Below are 16,297 nucleotides of genomic sequence, written 5' to 3'. Positions count from 1 at the left end.
ACAGCGTCACTTCCAGCGCTGGTGTGTAAACTTCCGGCGACAACAATATGGCTGCGCCCATAGCGATACACCTGGAGTTTGGGTTGGTATAAAATACGTTTTTTTGTTAGTTTTGGCGCAACCTTTGAACATTTTCAAACACATTTAACAAGACGTCGTATTACTTTCAAAAGGCAGGAAATATATTGTTGCTTTTAACTGTCGCTAGCGCTACAGTGCATGAGAGAATGACTCGTGCAGTCGCAAACTAACGTTAACGCTAAACCAATGCATGACTATATCTAGCTAGCTAGGTTGCTGCGTTTAGGAATAGATCGCGAATTACTAGCTTTGTTCTGGTTCATCTCGCGACGACAATAAATAGTTGCCTCTGCTTTTTATTTTTACAATTAATGTACTTTCACAACTCACCAAGTAAAGATGTTGCTAGAGTGCAGGATGTAAATCTTTAAAAAAAAAAAATTAAATAGTGTAGGGTTTATGGCAAGAGATTAGCTCCTGTACTCACTCACATATTGCCGCAAGCGCGTGAACCAGCGCTAGTCTGTCCGTGACTAAGGTCTCAAATATCGATCATTTCGTATTTTTGAGAAATTACACCCTGAGCAGACAAACAAGTTATCTAACACTAGCAACTGTGCAGTAATACGAAGGAAAATGAAAGAAGCATTTCTGGACAGGTACCTCAAGGTTGCTGTCACAAGCTAGTGCACGACTTAACTGAGGGCATCACTTCTCTGACTCAGTTATGCAGCAGCAATTGTCACGTCTAATTACAGTGTTGCATTCTGTAAAGTAGTACTGCTTCACAGTGTGTGAAACACTGCACTAAGAAAAGGCATACAGGACGTCTGTGATTGTAGCCTAAACGCATTTATTCTGTCCTGACTGGGCTGCCATGAGATGATAGCATTTGTCTTGTCATATAGTGAGAGGAATGAATGCTTTAAGCTGTTGTAGGAGATGAGAGAAGTAGTGTTTGAGACTGAGAGAACTGGTTGACCCCAGTGAGTGAGTGTTCCAGTAGGCATACAGGAACTTTGCTCAATCGTATATAGGATAAATGCAGTTCTCTGTCATAGACTATATAGGATCGGGATGAATGCTTTAAAATGTTGTAGTAGATGAGCAAACACAGTGTTTGCTTGAAACTCGTTGACCCCAGAGAGCAAGTGATTCATTACTAGGCGTGCTTCTCTCGCTCGATCTCCCTTTACATAGTTATACTGGGCTCTAGGCCAGCTCCGCACCAGAGCATCTGAATGACAACTCTGCATTCTCCAGGCGATGTGAGCTCTCTTTATAATGGCCCGGCCTGCACCTGCAGCAGCCAAACACACACACAGTCTATCTTTGCTTCTGTCGCTCTCTGATCGGTGCCCTTTCTATCTCTTGTGCTCACCCTATCTTTGCACTTGACTTGCTCTCTTTCTATCTCTTGCGCGCTCATATGTTTACATTGTTTATTTCACTTGCTCTGGCATTTTGCATATTAACCGTTAACATTAAACACACACACAAGTTTCAAAAGAGAAAGACGTTTGAAATGTCATTAACGCTCCTCTCTCTTTCATGCAGGGAGAGAGGCGACTAATGTTTGTCTCATGCTGGCAGGCTAGTCACTGCTGGTCTGTTTACTAGGATGTGTTCACTATCTGCTTACTACATGGGTTGACGGTAGAGCTGGGCGATATATCAAATAAACGTTGTTTCTGTCGCAAGGCAATGTGGCACCATGTACCATTGTCAGTATTTTAGCCACCGACTGTTATGTGTTCGATATCGAGTCTGTGTTTTATCAATGTGCAATGAACATAGACACACGCATGCACATAAGGAATTAGCAACTCATTCTCCACTTGATTTCAACGTCTAAACAAAGTGGACAGGCTAGCATGCTGCTCAAACAGTTGGAGATGGTCAGGTGGGTGTGTTCATAGCAGATCAACTGTTATCCCTTGTCAGCTATGAAATAGATCAAAGTTGGCTAAACTTGAAATCTAAATATTAGCTGGCTATGCACTAGCACGTGGGCTTGTTCTTGAGATATTGTTTATGAGACCTGTGTTCATTTTCTATAATGCCCACTAAAAGAAGTAGGTCATTATTGGTGGCGATCTACATGGTTCTGGATACATTTGTAACAAAAAGCATTTTCATGAACAGACTTGAAAGCCAGATCAGTCATTATTGCAAAAAAGGAAAAACAGGTTCAACTATTTTGATTAAATAATTAGTTGTTTTAGAATGGTTTTATTTAGCTTAGGTATAATTTTCCAAGTTTTGAATTCATTAGATTATTGCTGACTGTTTAAATGCAGTGTATTTAGCTTTAATTGTGCAACTAAGCTTTTTTATATATATATATATATATATCAAATAGGTGAATTTGGCTACTTCAGCCACACCCGTTGCTGACATTAAAATGGCCTGTACTGAATGGCTCGGTGACTTTCAACATGACACCGTCATAGGATGCCACCTTTCCAACAAGTCAGTTCGTCAAATTTCTGCCCTGCTAGAGCTGCCCCAGTCAACTGTAAGTGCTGTTATTGTGAAGTGGAAACGTTTAGGAGCAATAACTGCTCAGCTGCGAAGTGGTAGGCCAAACAAGCTCACAGAACGGGACCACCAAGTTCTAAAGCGCGTAGCGTGTAAACATCTTCTGTTCTCGGTTGCAACACTCACTACCAACGTCAGCACAATAACTGTTCACCGGGAGCTTCATGAAATGGGTTTCCTTGGCCGAGCAGCCGCACACAAGCCTAAGATCACCATGCGAAATGCCAAGGGTTGGCTGGAGTGGTGTCAAGCTCGCCGCCATTGGACTCTGGAGCAGTGGAAACGTGTTCTCTGGAGTGATGCTTCACCATCTCACGCTACCTGCTCGAATGCATAGTATCAACTGTAAAATTTGGTGGAGGAGGAATAATGGTCTGGGGCTGTTTTTCATGGTTCGGGCTACACCCCTTAGTTCCAGTGAAGGGAAACCTTAATGCTACAGCATACAATGACATTCTAGACAGTTCTGTGCTGCCAACTTTGTGGCAACAAAGCCCTTTCCTGTTTCAGCATGACAATGCTCCCGTGCACAAAGCTAGGTCCGTACAGAAATGGTTTGTTGAGATCGGTGTGTAAGAACTTGACTGGCCTGCACAGAGCCCTGACCTCAACTCCATCTGACACCTTTCAGGTTAATTAGAATGCAGACTTCGGGCCAGGTCTAATCGCCCAACATCAGTGCCTGCCCTCCCTAATGCTCTTGTGGCTGAATGGAAACAAGTCCCCGTATCAATGTTCCACATCTAGTGGAAAGCTTTCCCAGAAGAGTGGAGGCTGTTATTGCACCAAAGGGAGGAACAACTGCATATTAATGCCCATTATTTTGGAATGAGATGTTCGACGAGCAGGTGTCCACATACCTTTGGTCATATAGTGTATATTGTGAATAAGTAAAAAAAAAAAAAAAAAAAAATTGAGATATGATGCGAGGTTACCAAGAACCCGATGGTCACTCTGACAGAGATTCATAGTTCCTCTGTGGAGATGGAAGAACCTTTCAGAAGGACAACCATCTCTGCAGCACTCCACCAATTAGGCCTTTATGGTAGAGTGGCCAGACGGAAGCCACTCCTCAATAAAAAGCACATGACAGCCCGCTTGGAGTTTGCCAAAAGGCATCTAAAAGACTGAGACCATGAGAAACAAGATTCTCTGGTCTGATGAAACCAATATTGAATTATTTGGCTTGAATGCCAACCGTCTCGTCTGGAGGAAACCTGGCACCATCCTTACGGTGAAGCATGGTGTTGGCAGCATCATGCTGAGGGGATGTTTTTCAGCTATAAGGACTGGGAGACTAGTCAGGAAATCCTTGTGAAACCCAGCTCCAGAGCACTCAGGACCTCAGACAGGGGTGAAGGTTCACGTTCCAACAGGGCAACGAGCCTAAGCACAAAGCCAAGACAACGCTTCGGGACAAGTATCTGAATGTCCTTGAGTGGCCCAGCCAGAGCCCAGACTTGAACCCGATCAAACATCTCTGGAGAGACCTGAAAATAGCTGTGCAGCGATGCTCTCCATCCAACCATCCAAGCTCCCCAAATACTGGTGTGCCAAGCTTATAGCGACATACCCAAGAAGACTGGAGGTTGTAATCGCTGCCAAAGTTGCTTCAACAAAGTACTGAGTAAAGGGTCTGAATACTCAAGTAAATGTGATAGTTCATTTGTATTTTTTATTAGCAAAAAATGTTACAACTGTTTTTGCTTTGTCATTATGGGGTATTGTGTGTAGATTGATTGAGGATTATTATACATTTTTTATAAGGCTGTAACGTAACAAAATGTGGGAAAAGTCAAGGGATCTGAATACTTTCCGAATGCACTGTTTATAGCCTAGTCCCTTGCAAATAGATGGTCTCCTTATTGTCCCTATACTTGGGTGGTGGCTTTCAGTCGCCTCTCGGATGTCTGTCTCTGTCCTTGTTGAGGGAGGCCAGTGGGACCTGTCGTAACGGTCTGAAGGGGAGGCTCACAGCTGTGATATGATAAGCGTCCACTCGTGCTTTATTGAATTATCTCTGCTGGCGTCTGATGCCACACATTCGTTCACTGCAGGGGAGCCCCATCTCCCTATTCTTCAGTGTCTCACCTCTCTCCCCATCTCTATTCTTCCCTTTTTTCTTTACCATATCTTCTCCTATTCTTCAGTGTGTCTCGTCTCCACAGCCTGTTCTCCTTTCCTTGGGGATTAACTCGCCACCATGCCCTCTAATTCCAGATTATGTAAATCTAATACCACCATGGCTGCACTTATTATTTTACCAATTCAATATGACACTGCAAAGTTACTCTACCAACCTATGTGATAACTATGGAACAGATATGTAATTAAATGCCCTTTACTTCCTAGGGGAGGGGCGGAGCTACTGTTTGGCAGCGTGAAGGAGCATCATGTGACCCTGCCCAACCAATCAGAGCCCTGTGAGTACAAATTGTTTAGCAACATTTTTGTTGATCAATTGTCAATGAATATTTACTTTAATTTACTATATATTTTTTAAAGAGACATTACTTGAAGCCAAGGATAGGCCCTGATTATGCAGTACAGACTGATTCTGCACAGTTCTGTTTTAAAACAGACCACTAATTGAATTCAGTTTAAATTCAGCGACTGAAGGATGATGGAGGTGTGGTATTTCTGCCTCCTCTGATTGCCTCCCCTCCCCCTCTTAATTGATCCTGAGAAAATAGCCTTTCTCTTCCATGTGACTAAACAAAACTCAACTGTCACGTGCATAGATGACTTCATTAGTTCAATATATCTCCTCCCTTTTTCCTCTAACGCCGGCTAAAAGGGAGGAGGGGGTTGTGTGTTAGCCGCTCTTATGGCCCCTACTCAGCGGGAGCTAATATGCAGACACAAAACCCCAGTACAAATCCTACTAAATCATGCTGCTCTATCTTTCTGCTCCCTCTCTTTCTCCTGCATCCATCTCTCTCCCACCACTGTTGTCCTTGCGTCTGCCCTCCCTTCACTTTCCTCCCTCCATCACTCTCTCTCTCTGACCTCTCTCAGCCCTTGATCACATGGTGCCTGGACAGCTGTTGAGCTGGCCATGCTAGCCAGTGCCCTGCCTGCCTGTCTGGTTGCCTTGGCCCCTCAGTTCGGCCAACCCCCCCCCTTCTCCATTGAAAATCGGGTATAAAACAGTCCACTCACCCCCCTCATCTCCCCTCTCTCATTCCAGTCTTTCCTCAGTAACCATGGTGTTGGAGCCCCCTCCTTCCTTCCCTCTCCAGCACCACCAACATCTGTGAGCCACCCCGGGCCTCGACCCATTCTTCTCCTAACTGTTCCATTATTAGGCCTCATTCACTTGTAAATGCAGCCAGTGATACTGTTGATGGGTCTTCCATCCACAACGCAGAGTCAGGGAGGAAAGGAGAGTTAGGGGTGGCTGTGGAGGAGAAGAAGAAGAAGGAAGGGGGCCCAGGAAGGGGTGTTTGGGTATTTGGGGACAATTGTGACAAAGCCTCCCAAGTTCTTTTTGTGTAAAATAATTTTGGGGGGTTGGCGGGATGGACGAGTGGCCCTGTTTCCTCTCTCTATCCACCTGTTCCTGTGCTCTCCTGATGGAAATGGGGAAGTGAAAGTAGGTAGAATGGAGGAAAAGGTCTCCTAAAACTGCCGAGCTCCTCCCCAGAGGATGCTTGATGTCAAGCTCAACACACTCAACTGGTTTTACTCCTTTAGTTCATAGTACAGCACCTCAGAGCCATCTCCTGTGATTTAATCCTTTCATTCATAGTACAGCACCTCAGTCATCTCCTGTGATTTACTCCTTTCATTTATAGTACAGCACCTCAGAGCCATCTCCTGTGATTTAATCCTTTCATTCATAGTACAGCACCTCAGTCATCTCTTGTGATTTACTCCTTTCATTCATAGTACAGCACCTCAGTCATCTCCTGTGATTTACTCCTTTCATTCATAGTACTGCACCTCAGTCATCTCTTGTGATTTACTCCTTTCATTCATAGTACAGCACCTCAGTCATCTCTTGTGATTTACTCCTTTCATTCATAGTACAGCACCTCAGAGTCATTTCGGGTCTAGATCTAGATAAATCAGTGACATTGAAATCATTCTATTTGTAAACAGAACCAAAGTAGGAGGAGGGACGGTAGAAAATGTTTTTATAGTGGAGGCCAAAGGCACATCTTCTACCGTTCAAATGTTTGTGGTCACTTAGAAATGTCCTTGTTTTTGAAAGAAAAACAATTGTTTTGTCCATTTAAAATAACATCAAATTGATCAAATATACAGTGTAGACATTGTTAATGTTGTAAATGACTATTGTAGCTGGAAACAGCAGATTTTTTAAGGGAATATCTACATAGGTGTACAGAGTCCCATTATCAGCCACCATCACTCCTGTGTTCCAATGGCACGTTATGTTAGCTAATCCAAGTTTATTATTTTAAAAGGCTAACTTATCATTAAAAAACCCTTTTCAGTTATAAAAACTGTTTTGCTGATTAAAGAAGCAATAAAACTGGCCTTCTTTAGACTAGTTGAGTATCTGGAGCATCAGCATTTGTGGGTTCGATTCCACGCTCAAAATGGCCAGAAACAACAAACGTTCTTCTGAAACTCATCAGTCTGTTCTTTTTCTGAGAAATGAAGGCTATTCCATGCGAGAAATTGCCAAGAAACTGGAGATCTCGTACTCCCTTCACAGAACAGCGCAAACTGTCTCTAAACAGAATAGAAAGGAAAGAGGAGTGGGAGGCCCCGGTGCACAACTGAGCAAGAGGACAAGTACATTAGTGCCTAGTTTGAGAAACAGACGCCTCACAAGTCCTCAACTGAGCTTCATTAAATAGTACCCGCAAAACACCAGTCTCAACTTCAACAGTGAAGTAGCGACTCCGGGATGCTGGCCTTCTAGGCAGAGTTGCAAAGAAAAAGCCATATCTCAGACTGGCCAATAAAAAGAAAAGATTAAGATGGGCAAAATAACACAGACACTGGACAGAGGAAGATTGGAAAAAAGTGTTATGGACAGACAAATCTAAGTTTGAGGTGTTCGGATCATGAAGAACATTTGTGAGACGCAGAAAAGATGATGGGAGGAGTGCTTGACGCCATCTGTCAAGCATAATGGAGTTAATGTGATGGTCTGGGGGTGCTTTGGTGGTGGTAAAGTGGGATATTTGTACAGGGTAAAAGGAATCTTGAGGAAGGAAGGCTATCACTCCATTTTGCAACGCCATGCTATACCCTGTGGACGGCGCTTAATTGGAGCCAATTTCCTCCTACAACAGGACAATGGCCCAAGCACAGCTCCAAACTATGCAATAGCTATTTAGGGAAGAAGCAGTCAGCTGGTATTCTGTCTATAATGGAGTGGCCAGCACAGTCACCGGATCTCAACCCTATTGAGCTGTAGTGGGAGCAGCTTGACCGTATGGTATGTAAGAAGTGCCTATCAAGCCAATCCAATTTATGGGAGGTGCTTCAGGAAGCATGGGGTGAAATCTCTTCAGATTACCTCCAATAAATTGACAACTAGAATGCCAAAGGTCTGCAAGGCTGTAATTGCTACAAATGGAGGATTCTTTGACAAAAGCAAAGTTTGAAGGACACAATTATTATTTAAATTAAAAATCATTATTTATAACCTTGTCAACGTCTTGACTATATTTCCTATTCATTTTGCAACTCATTTCATGTATGTTTTAATGGAGAACAAGGACATTTCTAAGTGACCCCAAACTTTTGAGCGGTAGTGTAGGTGTGTGGTGTGCGTCAGAACGTATTGTATTTTTTCTTCGTTGGTTTGTTTGTTGATGTGTGTGTCTGTCAATGACTGTGTGTGAGTGACCGTGTTGAAGTGTGTGAATGTCCACTCCCCTGCTAGACCCTATAGTAGAACTGTGAGGGATTGATAGGAGTCGTTTGGGTTGTTCTGACCTCCTACAAACAAAGATTTGGTCTCCGTGGCAGTGTAGTTTCCAGGACAACCTTAACACAAAAGTTGGCCAGAGCAGAGAATGCGAGCCTAGGATGACCTTGCTGATCTGCTGTCCGCTGGACCTCTGTGTGTGTGTGTGTGTGTGTGTGTGTGTGTGTGTGTGTGTGTGTGTGTGTGTGAGAGAGAGAGAGATAATCCTTTTCTGAATCCTCAATATTTCTCTTTAACCCCTGTGAATGATTGATGACCCTGGCTCTGAATTCCCCCCTGCCTAAGATCCCCCCCCCCCTATCCCACACACATCCCAGAAAATGTCCCATCACACATCTCCAGCAAGATGGATGATTTACTTCCTCCCACCCACAGATCACCACCATATCAATAGTAGTGCAACGCACGGAGAGAACAAGGGGAATTAAGAGGAAAGAAAAAGAGAGGGAATGCTTTGAGCCTGCCGTTCAGACGCCCTCTCCCCTCCAACCCAGACAGCGCTATCCCATAATGCACCTGCATGGAGCCTGTGACGCACATTCCTCATTTTCCTCCTCCTCTCCATTGTTGTCCTCCATCATCCTCGGCCCGCCCCACCTGCGCTCTCCTACCCCTACAGCCTATGGGTGGGCTGAAACACAGGGTCGTATTCACTAGGCACCAAACGACAGAAAACTGGCTGAATCGGGGAGGGACTACCTGAACTCGTCCAATAAGAAACTCTTGTTTTCTGTTGCTTAATCCTAATGAGTACTACCCAAGACAACGAAAGCAGACCAGAGTCCAGGAGAACCTTCATCTCTGCCCCCTTAGCCACCCTGACCTCTGTCTCTCTGAAGGAAAATCGACAGTCAGGGCGGGGGTTGCGATAGACTTCAGCGGTTTTTGCGAGAGAGTAGAGAGTATCTTGCTCCCACAAAGGCGAAATTATGAGAGTGGAGTGATTGGCTTCTTTTTTTAGAACTGTGCTGAGGTACAAGTCAATATTCATTGCCTTTGCTCTGCATCACTCTTCTTTATAGGTGCTGGCGAGAGGGAAGTGGGAGCGGGGGAAGAGGAGGGAGAGAGAGAGCGGGGGTTCTAGGCAGGGGGGAGGAAGGAAGGTAGGCCAATCATTACACTTGTGAAGAGGTCTGACAGCCATCCAATTAACCTGATACTGCCCCCCCCACGCCTCAGAGGTGCCATATAAAGCCCCACCAAACACTTCTCCAGAACCCCACAGTACCCCCAGGTACTAGGACTGTTTTGTAACAAGCAGAGAGCCTCGATGTCTTAGACGGACTGGGTTCCACGACTCCCATGCATGGTTTCCGCTTTATCGATGTCCGCAGAGTCACTGGTGTAGAGTAAGAGGGGTGTTAGCTCTGTGAAGAGCTTTCTCTCTGTCTCTGTCTGATGGTCAAGGGGTTGGCTGTCTGTGGACTGGCCCCTATGCTTCTTTTACACGTCCTTTCTGTGACCTGCCCTGTTCAGAGGTTATGGATCTGAAATAGCACATCAGTGGGGATGGCAATAATGAAATGATTCTACGCTTTAGTGAGCATCGAGCACAGCCTCGTCACATTTCATCAAAAGCCCTGCCTCGGATATTATTTCCGACCGCAGCATAGACTTTGCTATTTTATCCATCCTTTCGCTTCTTTCTCCCCTTCTCTCTTTCCCTCCCTCCCTCTCACATCCATATCAGCACTGAGCGAACTGGTTGGATCCGATGAGAGAGACTGATGATGCTGTGTTAGGGATGGGGAGGCTGGTGTGTGTGTTTCTGTGATATGGGGAAACTGCAGTCCCGGTCCTGCTCTCGTATGCCATCGCGAGGCCTTGTCCTTCTGTACATCTGCAGATGGCCATGATCTTATAAGAACACATCGTTTTTCTTATAAGGAACCACACATTGCATTCATACGCACGTTGACGGACAGTAATGAACGCTTAGGTTACAGTATATGGAATCGTATCGAATGGCGGCGAGAGGATATTATAATTGCCTGTAGAGTGTGTGTGTGTTTGTGTGTTGATCTCGTAAACCGACGGTCGGGTATATGTTGTTCTCTGTAGCCTGACAGTTCAAGTAGCTCAAGCCATTGTTAATGTGAGGTCGTTTTCCCAAACAACAGCCGATTGCTCCAGAGGTCAGACTCATGGAAAATGTTTAAATATCACTGTGTTTTATTTTCAAATGCATATAGACACAATCATTTGAATTCCTTATTTTGGGCTTTGCATTTTCTGTCAATCAATTCCTAATCTCCGTTTAGGAGCGGTTTCCTGGACAGAGATTAAGCTATTATTTCTCTCTTTCAAAAGGCACAAAACAATTTCAATCAACAGAAAATATTTATTTCGTTATTAATCCAGAAATAGGCTTTATCTGAATCTGGGAAACCGGACCTTTCGGGTTTACGAGGACAGCACTGCATGCATACCATGCACACCTCCACTTAGGAAGTGGAGGATTGTATATGTCAGGATGTTATCCATTTAAAAGCTCCTTTTATATTTTAACCTCTTTGTTTACCAAGAGACCCTAATATAAAACCTAATGTCCCAGAGGTGAATGAGGGCGATGGCCGGCTTCGAGACGTCTGTCTCGCCATCCCCCTCAGCATCACATACACACACACCGTGATCTCTGGTGATCCCTGGTCCCTCTGTCGCGTCACATCGACCGGCTGGGACTTGGGGGCTGGACCATGCACCTTGAACTCTGACCCCTGTCTCTGCTTCTGTGTGTGTGTGTGTGTGTGTGTGTGTGTGTGTGTGTGTGTGTGTGTGTGTGTGTGTAGGGGACATGAAGCAGCTGCTGGTATGGATCAGAGGGAACATGCTGAAGGAACGGCCAGAGCTCTTTGTCCAGGGAGATACTGTGTGAGTATTATACACACGCACACCGCAATACATTTTATTTAGTGATCGACTGTTTATTCTTTTTGGGGTGAAACAGTTACAAAAGGAGCGATGCAGACATGTTTATATTTGCCCGAAATGTGTCCGAAAGGCACAGCCATCATTAAAGGAGATGGATACTACCGGACAGACAGGAGTTGTGGTTTGTGGATGCCCTGTACTCCTCACCCATTATAGACTTTTATTGTTTCTTTTTTATAGGGGTCTATTTATAGGGGTAACTAGCTAATGAAGGGAGGACATGTGAGAGAGGGAGGAAATCTGTGCTACTACCTATAGATCTGTCTACTCTTAATCATTGTAAGGTCACATTGTATTCCAAACTGGGATTATTTTCTTTTAACCTGAAAACAGACATTTTTAACAGCTGCACCACTTTAGTGGAGGCTGTTTTAATGCTTTAATTTTTTTTAAACATTCTAGTGATTTAGCAGACGCTTTTATCCAGAGCGACTTCCAGTAGTGAGTGCATAGATTTTCATACTGGTCCCCCGTGGGAATCGAACCCACAACCCTACCAACTGAGTCATAACGGAACTATGTTATTAAAGTGTACTGGCCATGTCAGGGGAGGTTATGTATTTTGTGCAGTATGGAAAGGGGAAGTGCGTTTTGAAGGTAAAGCAGCCTATCAGAGCATTGCATGTAGCCCTCTGACTCTGTGACGTTGAGAGCTCACCGACCGCGGTGGGGATGGAGGCAACTTCATCCGTACAGCAAGAGAGGAAAGATAAACTACCTGCAGTTGTGGCGCATGTCGCTACGTCTTCAGCTACCATAGTCAGATTTAAGCGGGCTACCGCAGTCTCCAACACCCCGTCTACAACACATGATCTCACACACCCGATCTGCGTCCTCCTGTGATGTGTAAAACACATGCATGTGATTTTTATATAATTTTTCTTCCTTGTGTAGAATTATCTTCAGACTAGATTGCCTTACTTGTGTGTCTGAGGTATTCTGAGGTGTTCAATGCAATGTCTTTTCCCCTTGATTTTAATAGGAGGCCTGGGATCTTGGTACTTATCAATGATGCCGACTGGGAATTGATGGTGGGTGTTCTAACAGAGTGTGTATTGGGTGTAAAAGACTAAACACAAAAAGCTTGCGCACGTTGTTCATTTGCACGGTATATGCTACAGCGTACATCTAAAAACTATACCGGTCTTTTGAGACTAAATGCATTTAAAAATATATATATATTTATGAACACACTTTTGATACCATTTCTGTATAGTTTTTTTAACAGGAGCAAATCCACACTCCCTTTTGTCTATTTCCTCCATGTCTTTTCTATTTACCTGTTATAGCATACGTGTGAATGTCTGACTGTTTGTGTGTGTCTCTCTCTTTCCTTATTTAAACATATGTATATATTAAATATCCCTAGCATGCATGTGTGTCTCACACACACACACACACACACACACACACACACACACACACCTTTTATATAAATTCAATTAATGAAATCTCTCTTTGAAGGGTGAGTTGGAGTACGAGCTACAGGACAAGGACAACGTAGTATTCATCTCTACTCTCCACGGAGGTTAGAAAACACTGGGTGTAGAGGTCCACAGGCAGATTCCACACACAATTCCCCTCACTTTCTCCTACTCCTATTGTTCCACCACAAAACAAAACTCGCTGGACTCTTAGACCTCTCCGGTCCAACCAACCAACCACTGAAAGAACGCTGGGATGCTATGATTTATGTTTTCCCAAGACTTCAGCCTGTATTGATTCCTGATCTCTAGGATCTTTTTTTTGTATGTTTTTTTAGATCATAATTATTACAATTATAAGGGAAGGGTGGGCCTGATCCTAGATAAGCACTCCGACTTGTTTTTTTTTTTGGGGGGGGGGGGGTTATATATGGGTGCTGGTCCTCCAGAATGATTTTTTTTTTTGTGGAGTGAGGAGAAGATTTTGTCTACGGAGAGGGACTCAATGGTGATGCGTGAGTCTTTTCAGGGCCACAGTCATTAATATTCTGCTACAGTTCTGTCTCCATTCAAATAGATTCAGAAGAGACAGTAGGACTTGAGCTGATACTTTTTTGCCTTGAACTCTGCATGTGATTGGTCAAGAATCATAATAATTTACCAGCTTTTAAACTTTTTTTTAATTCACCGACAAATTGCTGCTTCAATCCTGCAATGTATGTTTTGAGACAAAATGGGTATTGAGACAATTAATCTGTCATAAAAATATGCATTTGGCTTGCTGCAATGTAACCATAAACAAATGTATTTAATTGGCTTACTCGATCAGATGAATAAAAGGATTGCATACTTTACTCATGTATTACCTATCAAGTCTAACTTTCCCTTTCAACGACATCTTTCTGTTTGCTGCAGTACAGAATAAAATAAGTTGAATGATAAGGTCACAGTTTACTATGCCTCGCCCTACATGTCTAAGCATACACAACCTGTTTACATCGTTGTTTATGTTGTTCTATCCTTACCTATTCCCCTATAGTTACACGCATTTGAATGATTTGTTTGACAATATTATTATTATGTTTTATTATAACGGTCCATATAGGCCAATAATAAGCATTTGAAAGTGTTATATCGTGATTTAAAACTGATCGATGTAAATGGGGTATCGGATTTGGAGTTATAGGCTGATTACAGCGGGGATTTAAAGGACTATTTCTCCTCAGAGCCTTCACGTAGAATATTCATAAGGTCAACCTGAAATAAAGACCACGGCGGTTGTGGACTCGGATTTGCAACGGGAAACCATCTGATAATAGTAGCTATAATGCCAATGCAAATTAGCTTTGCGAGAGGGAGAAATGTGGTGTGTGTCAGTCGGTGCTTGGAAGGTTGAGCTGCAAATTTGAGTGTGCGTGTGTGTGGCGCGAGTGGAAGCCTTTTTTTTTAAAGGAGAGAAAGGGCTGAGAAAAGAACACACGGTGCACCCCGCGGCGTGACCTGTCGAGAGGCCATGAGTCGGTTGGGCTCCACAAAACACTGGATAATTATCAAAGACAGCCAAAGAAACGGCTTGTTTTAGCACGACGTTTTACTGCGTGTATTTATCCAAGTGATTTGTAGAATAGCAGCACATTTGAATTGAGTTTTAATCCCAAACTTTTTAATGGAATTTTATGGAACCATGAACGAGTGGGAGAAGTAGACTAGGGCCCTAAATAAAATAACCAACTACATTTGACGATTGCATTGGTTGATCTAATTAAATAATTACTTCTTATTACCATTTTTTTTTAATCAGTTGATTGTGTTAAGGCCTTTATGGATGGATTATTCTAAATGTAAGAGGAAACGGGATTTTTTTTGATTCCTTGTATAAGCCTGGTCTATATGTGAGGTGATTTTTATATTTAAATTGCTTTATCTCCATAAACGAGCTTTTCACACCTTTCCAGTTATGCACCGTTTCCCAAACTCGGCGTGAACGTTTGGTTTTTGCCCCAGCACTACGCAGCTGATTCAAATAATTATCTAATCATCAAGCTTTGATCATTTGATTCAGCCGTGTGTGGTGTCAGGGTGAAAACCAAAACGTGCACTGCTTGGGGTCCCGAGGACCGAGTTTGGAAAACGCTGCATTTATGAAAGGTGAATAGGGTTATGTTTAGAAATATAAATCAATTTTATTTCAGTGTTCATAAGGAATTTATGCACGTTTTTTTGTTTTAGCATTTAGACCTATACGTTTTCATGATGCCCCCTCCCCCCCCAAAAAACATGTAAAAAATCTGTCCCCTGCGTTTTGTCGGCTAAATTTAAAAATAATTGACAGCTAAAATAACACTCCCAAACCAACCATAATAACAGGTGAATGATGGGGCCTTAATTTACATCAATGCACCCTCGGTCTGAGGATACAGGGGATGGGGAGATGTGAGATGATGCCCTGCACCCTGCGTTTATATATGGGGGGTTACGTTTGACCAGCAAAGTTAAGAATCAAGGTTGTAGGCCTCTCCTATGTCTTATGGTTAGAAAACGACCCCAATTCTACCACATTACTCAAGTCTTTGGCTAAGATTATATAATAGTGTCTATTATAAATATAAGCGTATTACTAATACTATTTGAACGTTACAACTATAAATATTAGGCTATGTATTGTATGAAATTACTATTATATTTGCATGATTTTTATTATTAATAATGGTATGGTTCATTTTTTTTTTTTACCAATGTGTAAAACACAACGTATTTCTCAAGTGTACTAAATATTACATAACAAAAAAACAAATATTTCAGAAAAAAATATTCAATTGTTTTTAAATTCACAACCATTAAATTTGTATTTCAGCCAAACTGCAGGTAAAGCTGGGTGATGGGGCTGTCGGATATTTGTTAAGCTATACATCGTTGTACAAAAACAGTGTTTAATCTTGTGTGTGTGCGTGCCTGTGTGACAGAAAGACCTCAAAAATGTTGACCTCAATCAAACAGGCATTGTGTAACTTGTGAATGCATGCTTATTTACTAGTTTTCTCATACACATTCAGCACTTCTCAGGATGTTGATAATAATAATTTATTTAAACGGATCTAAAACATCTTTAAATATACATTTTTAACCCAACGTTTTAATTTAGAAACTACAGCTGACCGCCAAATTACGCCAAGGACTGTTTTACGTGATTCAAGTGTCATGCAACTAAATTCAGGCCAAGTGTTCTGGCCCCTAACGTCATCAAACGGTCCCTAATACTGGCATTCTACTGCTCTCTATCCAGCCAAACTCTCTTAACACCAAGTGTACTGCAAATCCATGGGTTTACAATTGTGCAATCAACTATTATGTATACAGGTCAGATTTGCTAGGTTTTAGGCCTATAGTTATATTTCGAATCAAATGAAAATAAGATATTCTACGATAATTAAAATAGGCTATATACCTATAAATCCTAGGCCTGCCCTAA

The 16,297-nt window shown here is 42.8% G+C and overlaps 1 protein-coding gene across 1 annotated transcript; it reads left to right on the top strand.

Annotated features, from left to right (window-relative positions):
- The first annotated feature begins 30 nt into the window (after positions 1-30).
- urm1 (ubiquitin related modifier 1) lies at positions 31-13,772 on the top strand. Its single transcript, XM_064942088.1, has 5 exons — positions 31-82; positions 4,915-4,985; positions 11,263-11,344; positions 12,387-12,435; positions 12,869-13,772. Exons 1-5 carry the CDS (start codon positions 48-50, stop codon positions 12,935-12,937), a joined length of 306 nt encoding a protein of 101 aa, XP_064798160.1. The 5' UTR covers positions 31-47; the 3' UTR covers positions 12,938-13,772.
- Positions 13,773-16,297: the final 2,525 nt, after the last annotated feature.

This window comes from Oncorhynchus masou, chromosome 28 (genome assembly GCF_036934945.1).
Source record: "Oncorhynchus masou masou isolate Uvic2021 chromosome 28, UVic_Omas_1.1, whole genome shotgun sequence".
NCBI classification, from domain to species: domain Eukaryota; kingdom Metazoa; phylum Chordata; class Actinopteri; order Salmoniformes; family Salmonidae; genus Oncorhynchus; species Oncorhynchus masou.
This window is presented reverse-complemented; position numbering and strand designations above follow the sequence as displayed.

Bases quoted from the DNA above. Each gene is read 5' to 3' on its own strand.
- urm1 (XM_064942088.1), top strand. From the start codon at position 48: ATGGCTGCGCCCATAGCGATACACCTGGAGTTTGG. The intron at 83-4,914 runs GTTGGTATAAAA...TTTACTTCCTAG, and splicing joins GCGATACACCTGGAGTTTGG to GGGAGGGGCGGAGCTACTGT. The intron at 4,986-11,262 runs GTGAGTACAAAT...GTGTGTGTGTAG, and splicing joins GCCCAACCAATCAGAGCCCT to GGGACATGAAGCAGCTGCTG.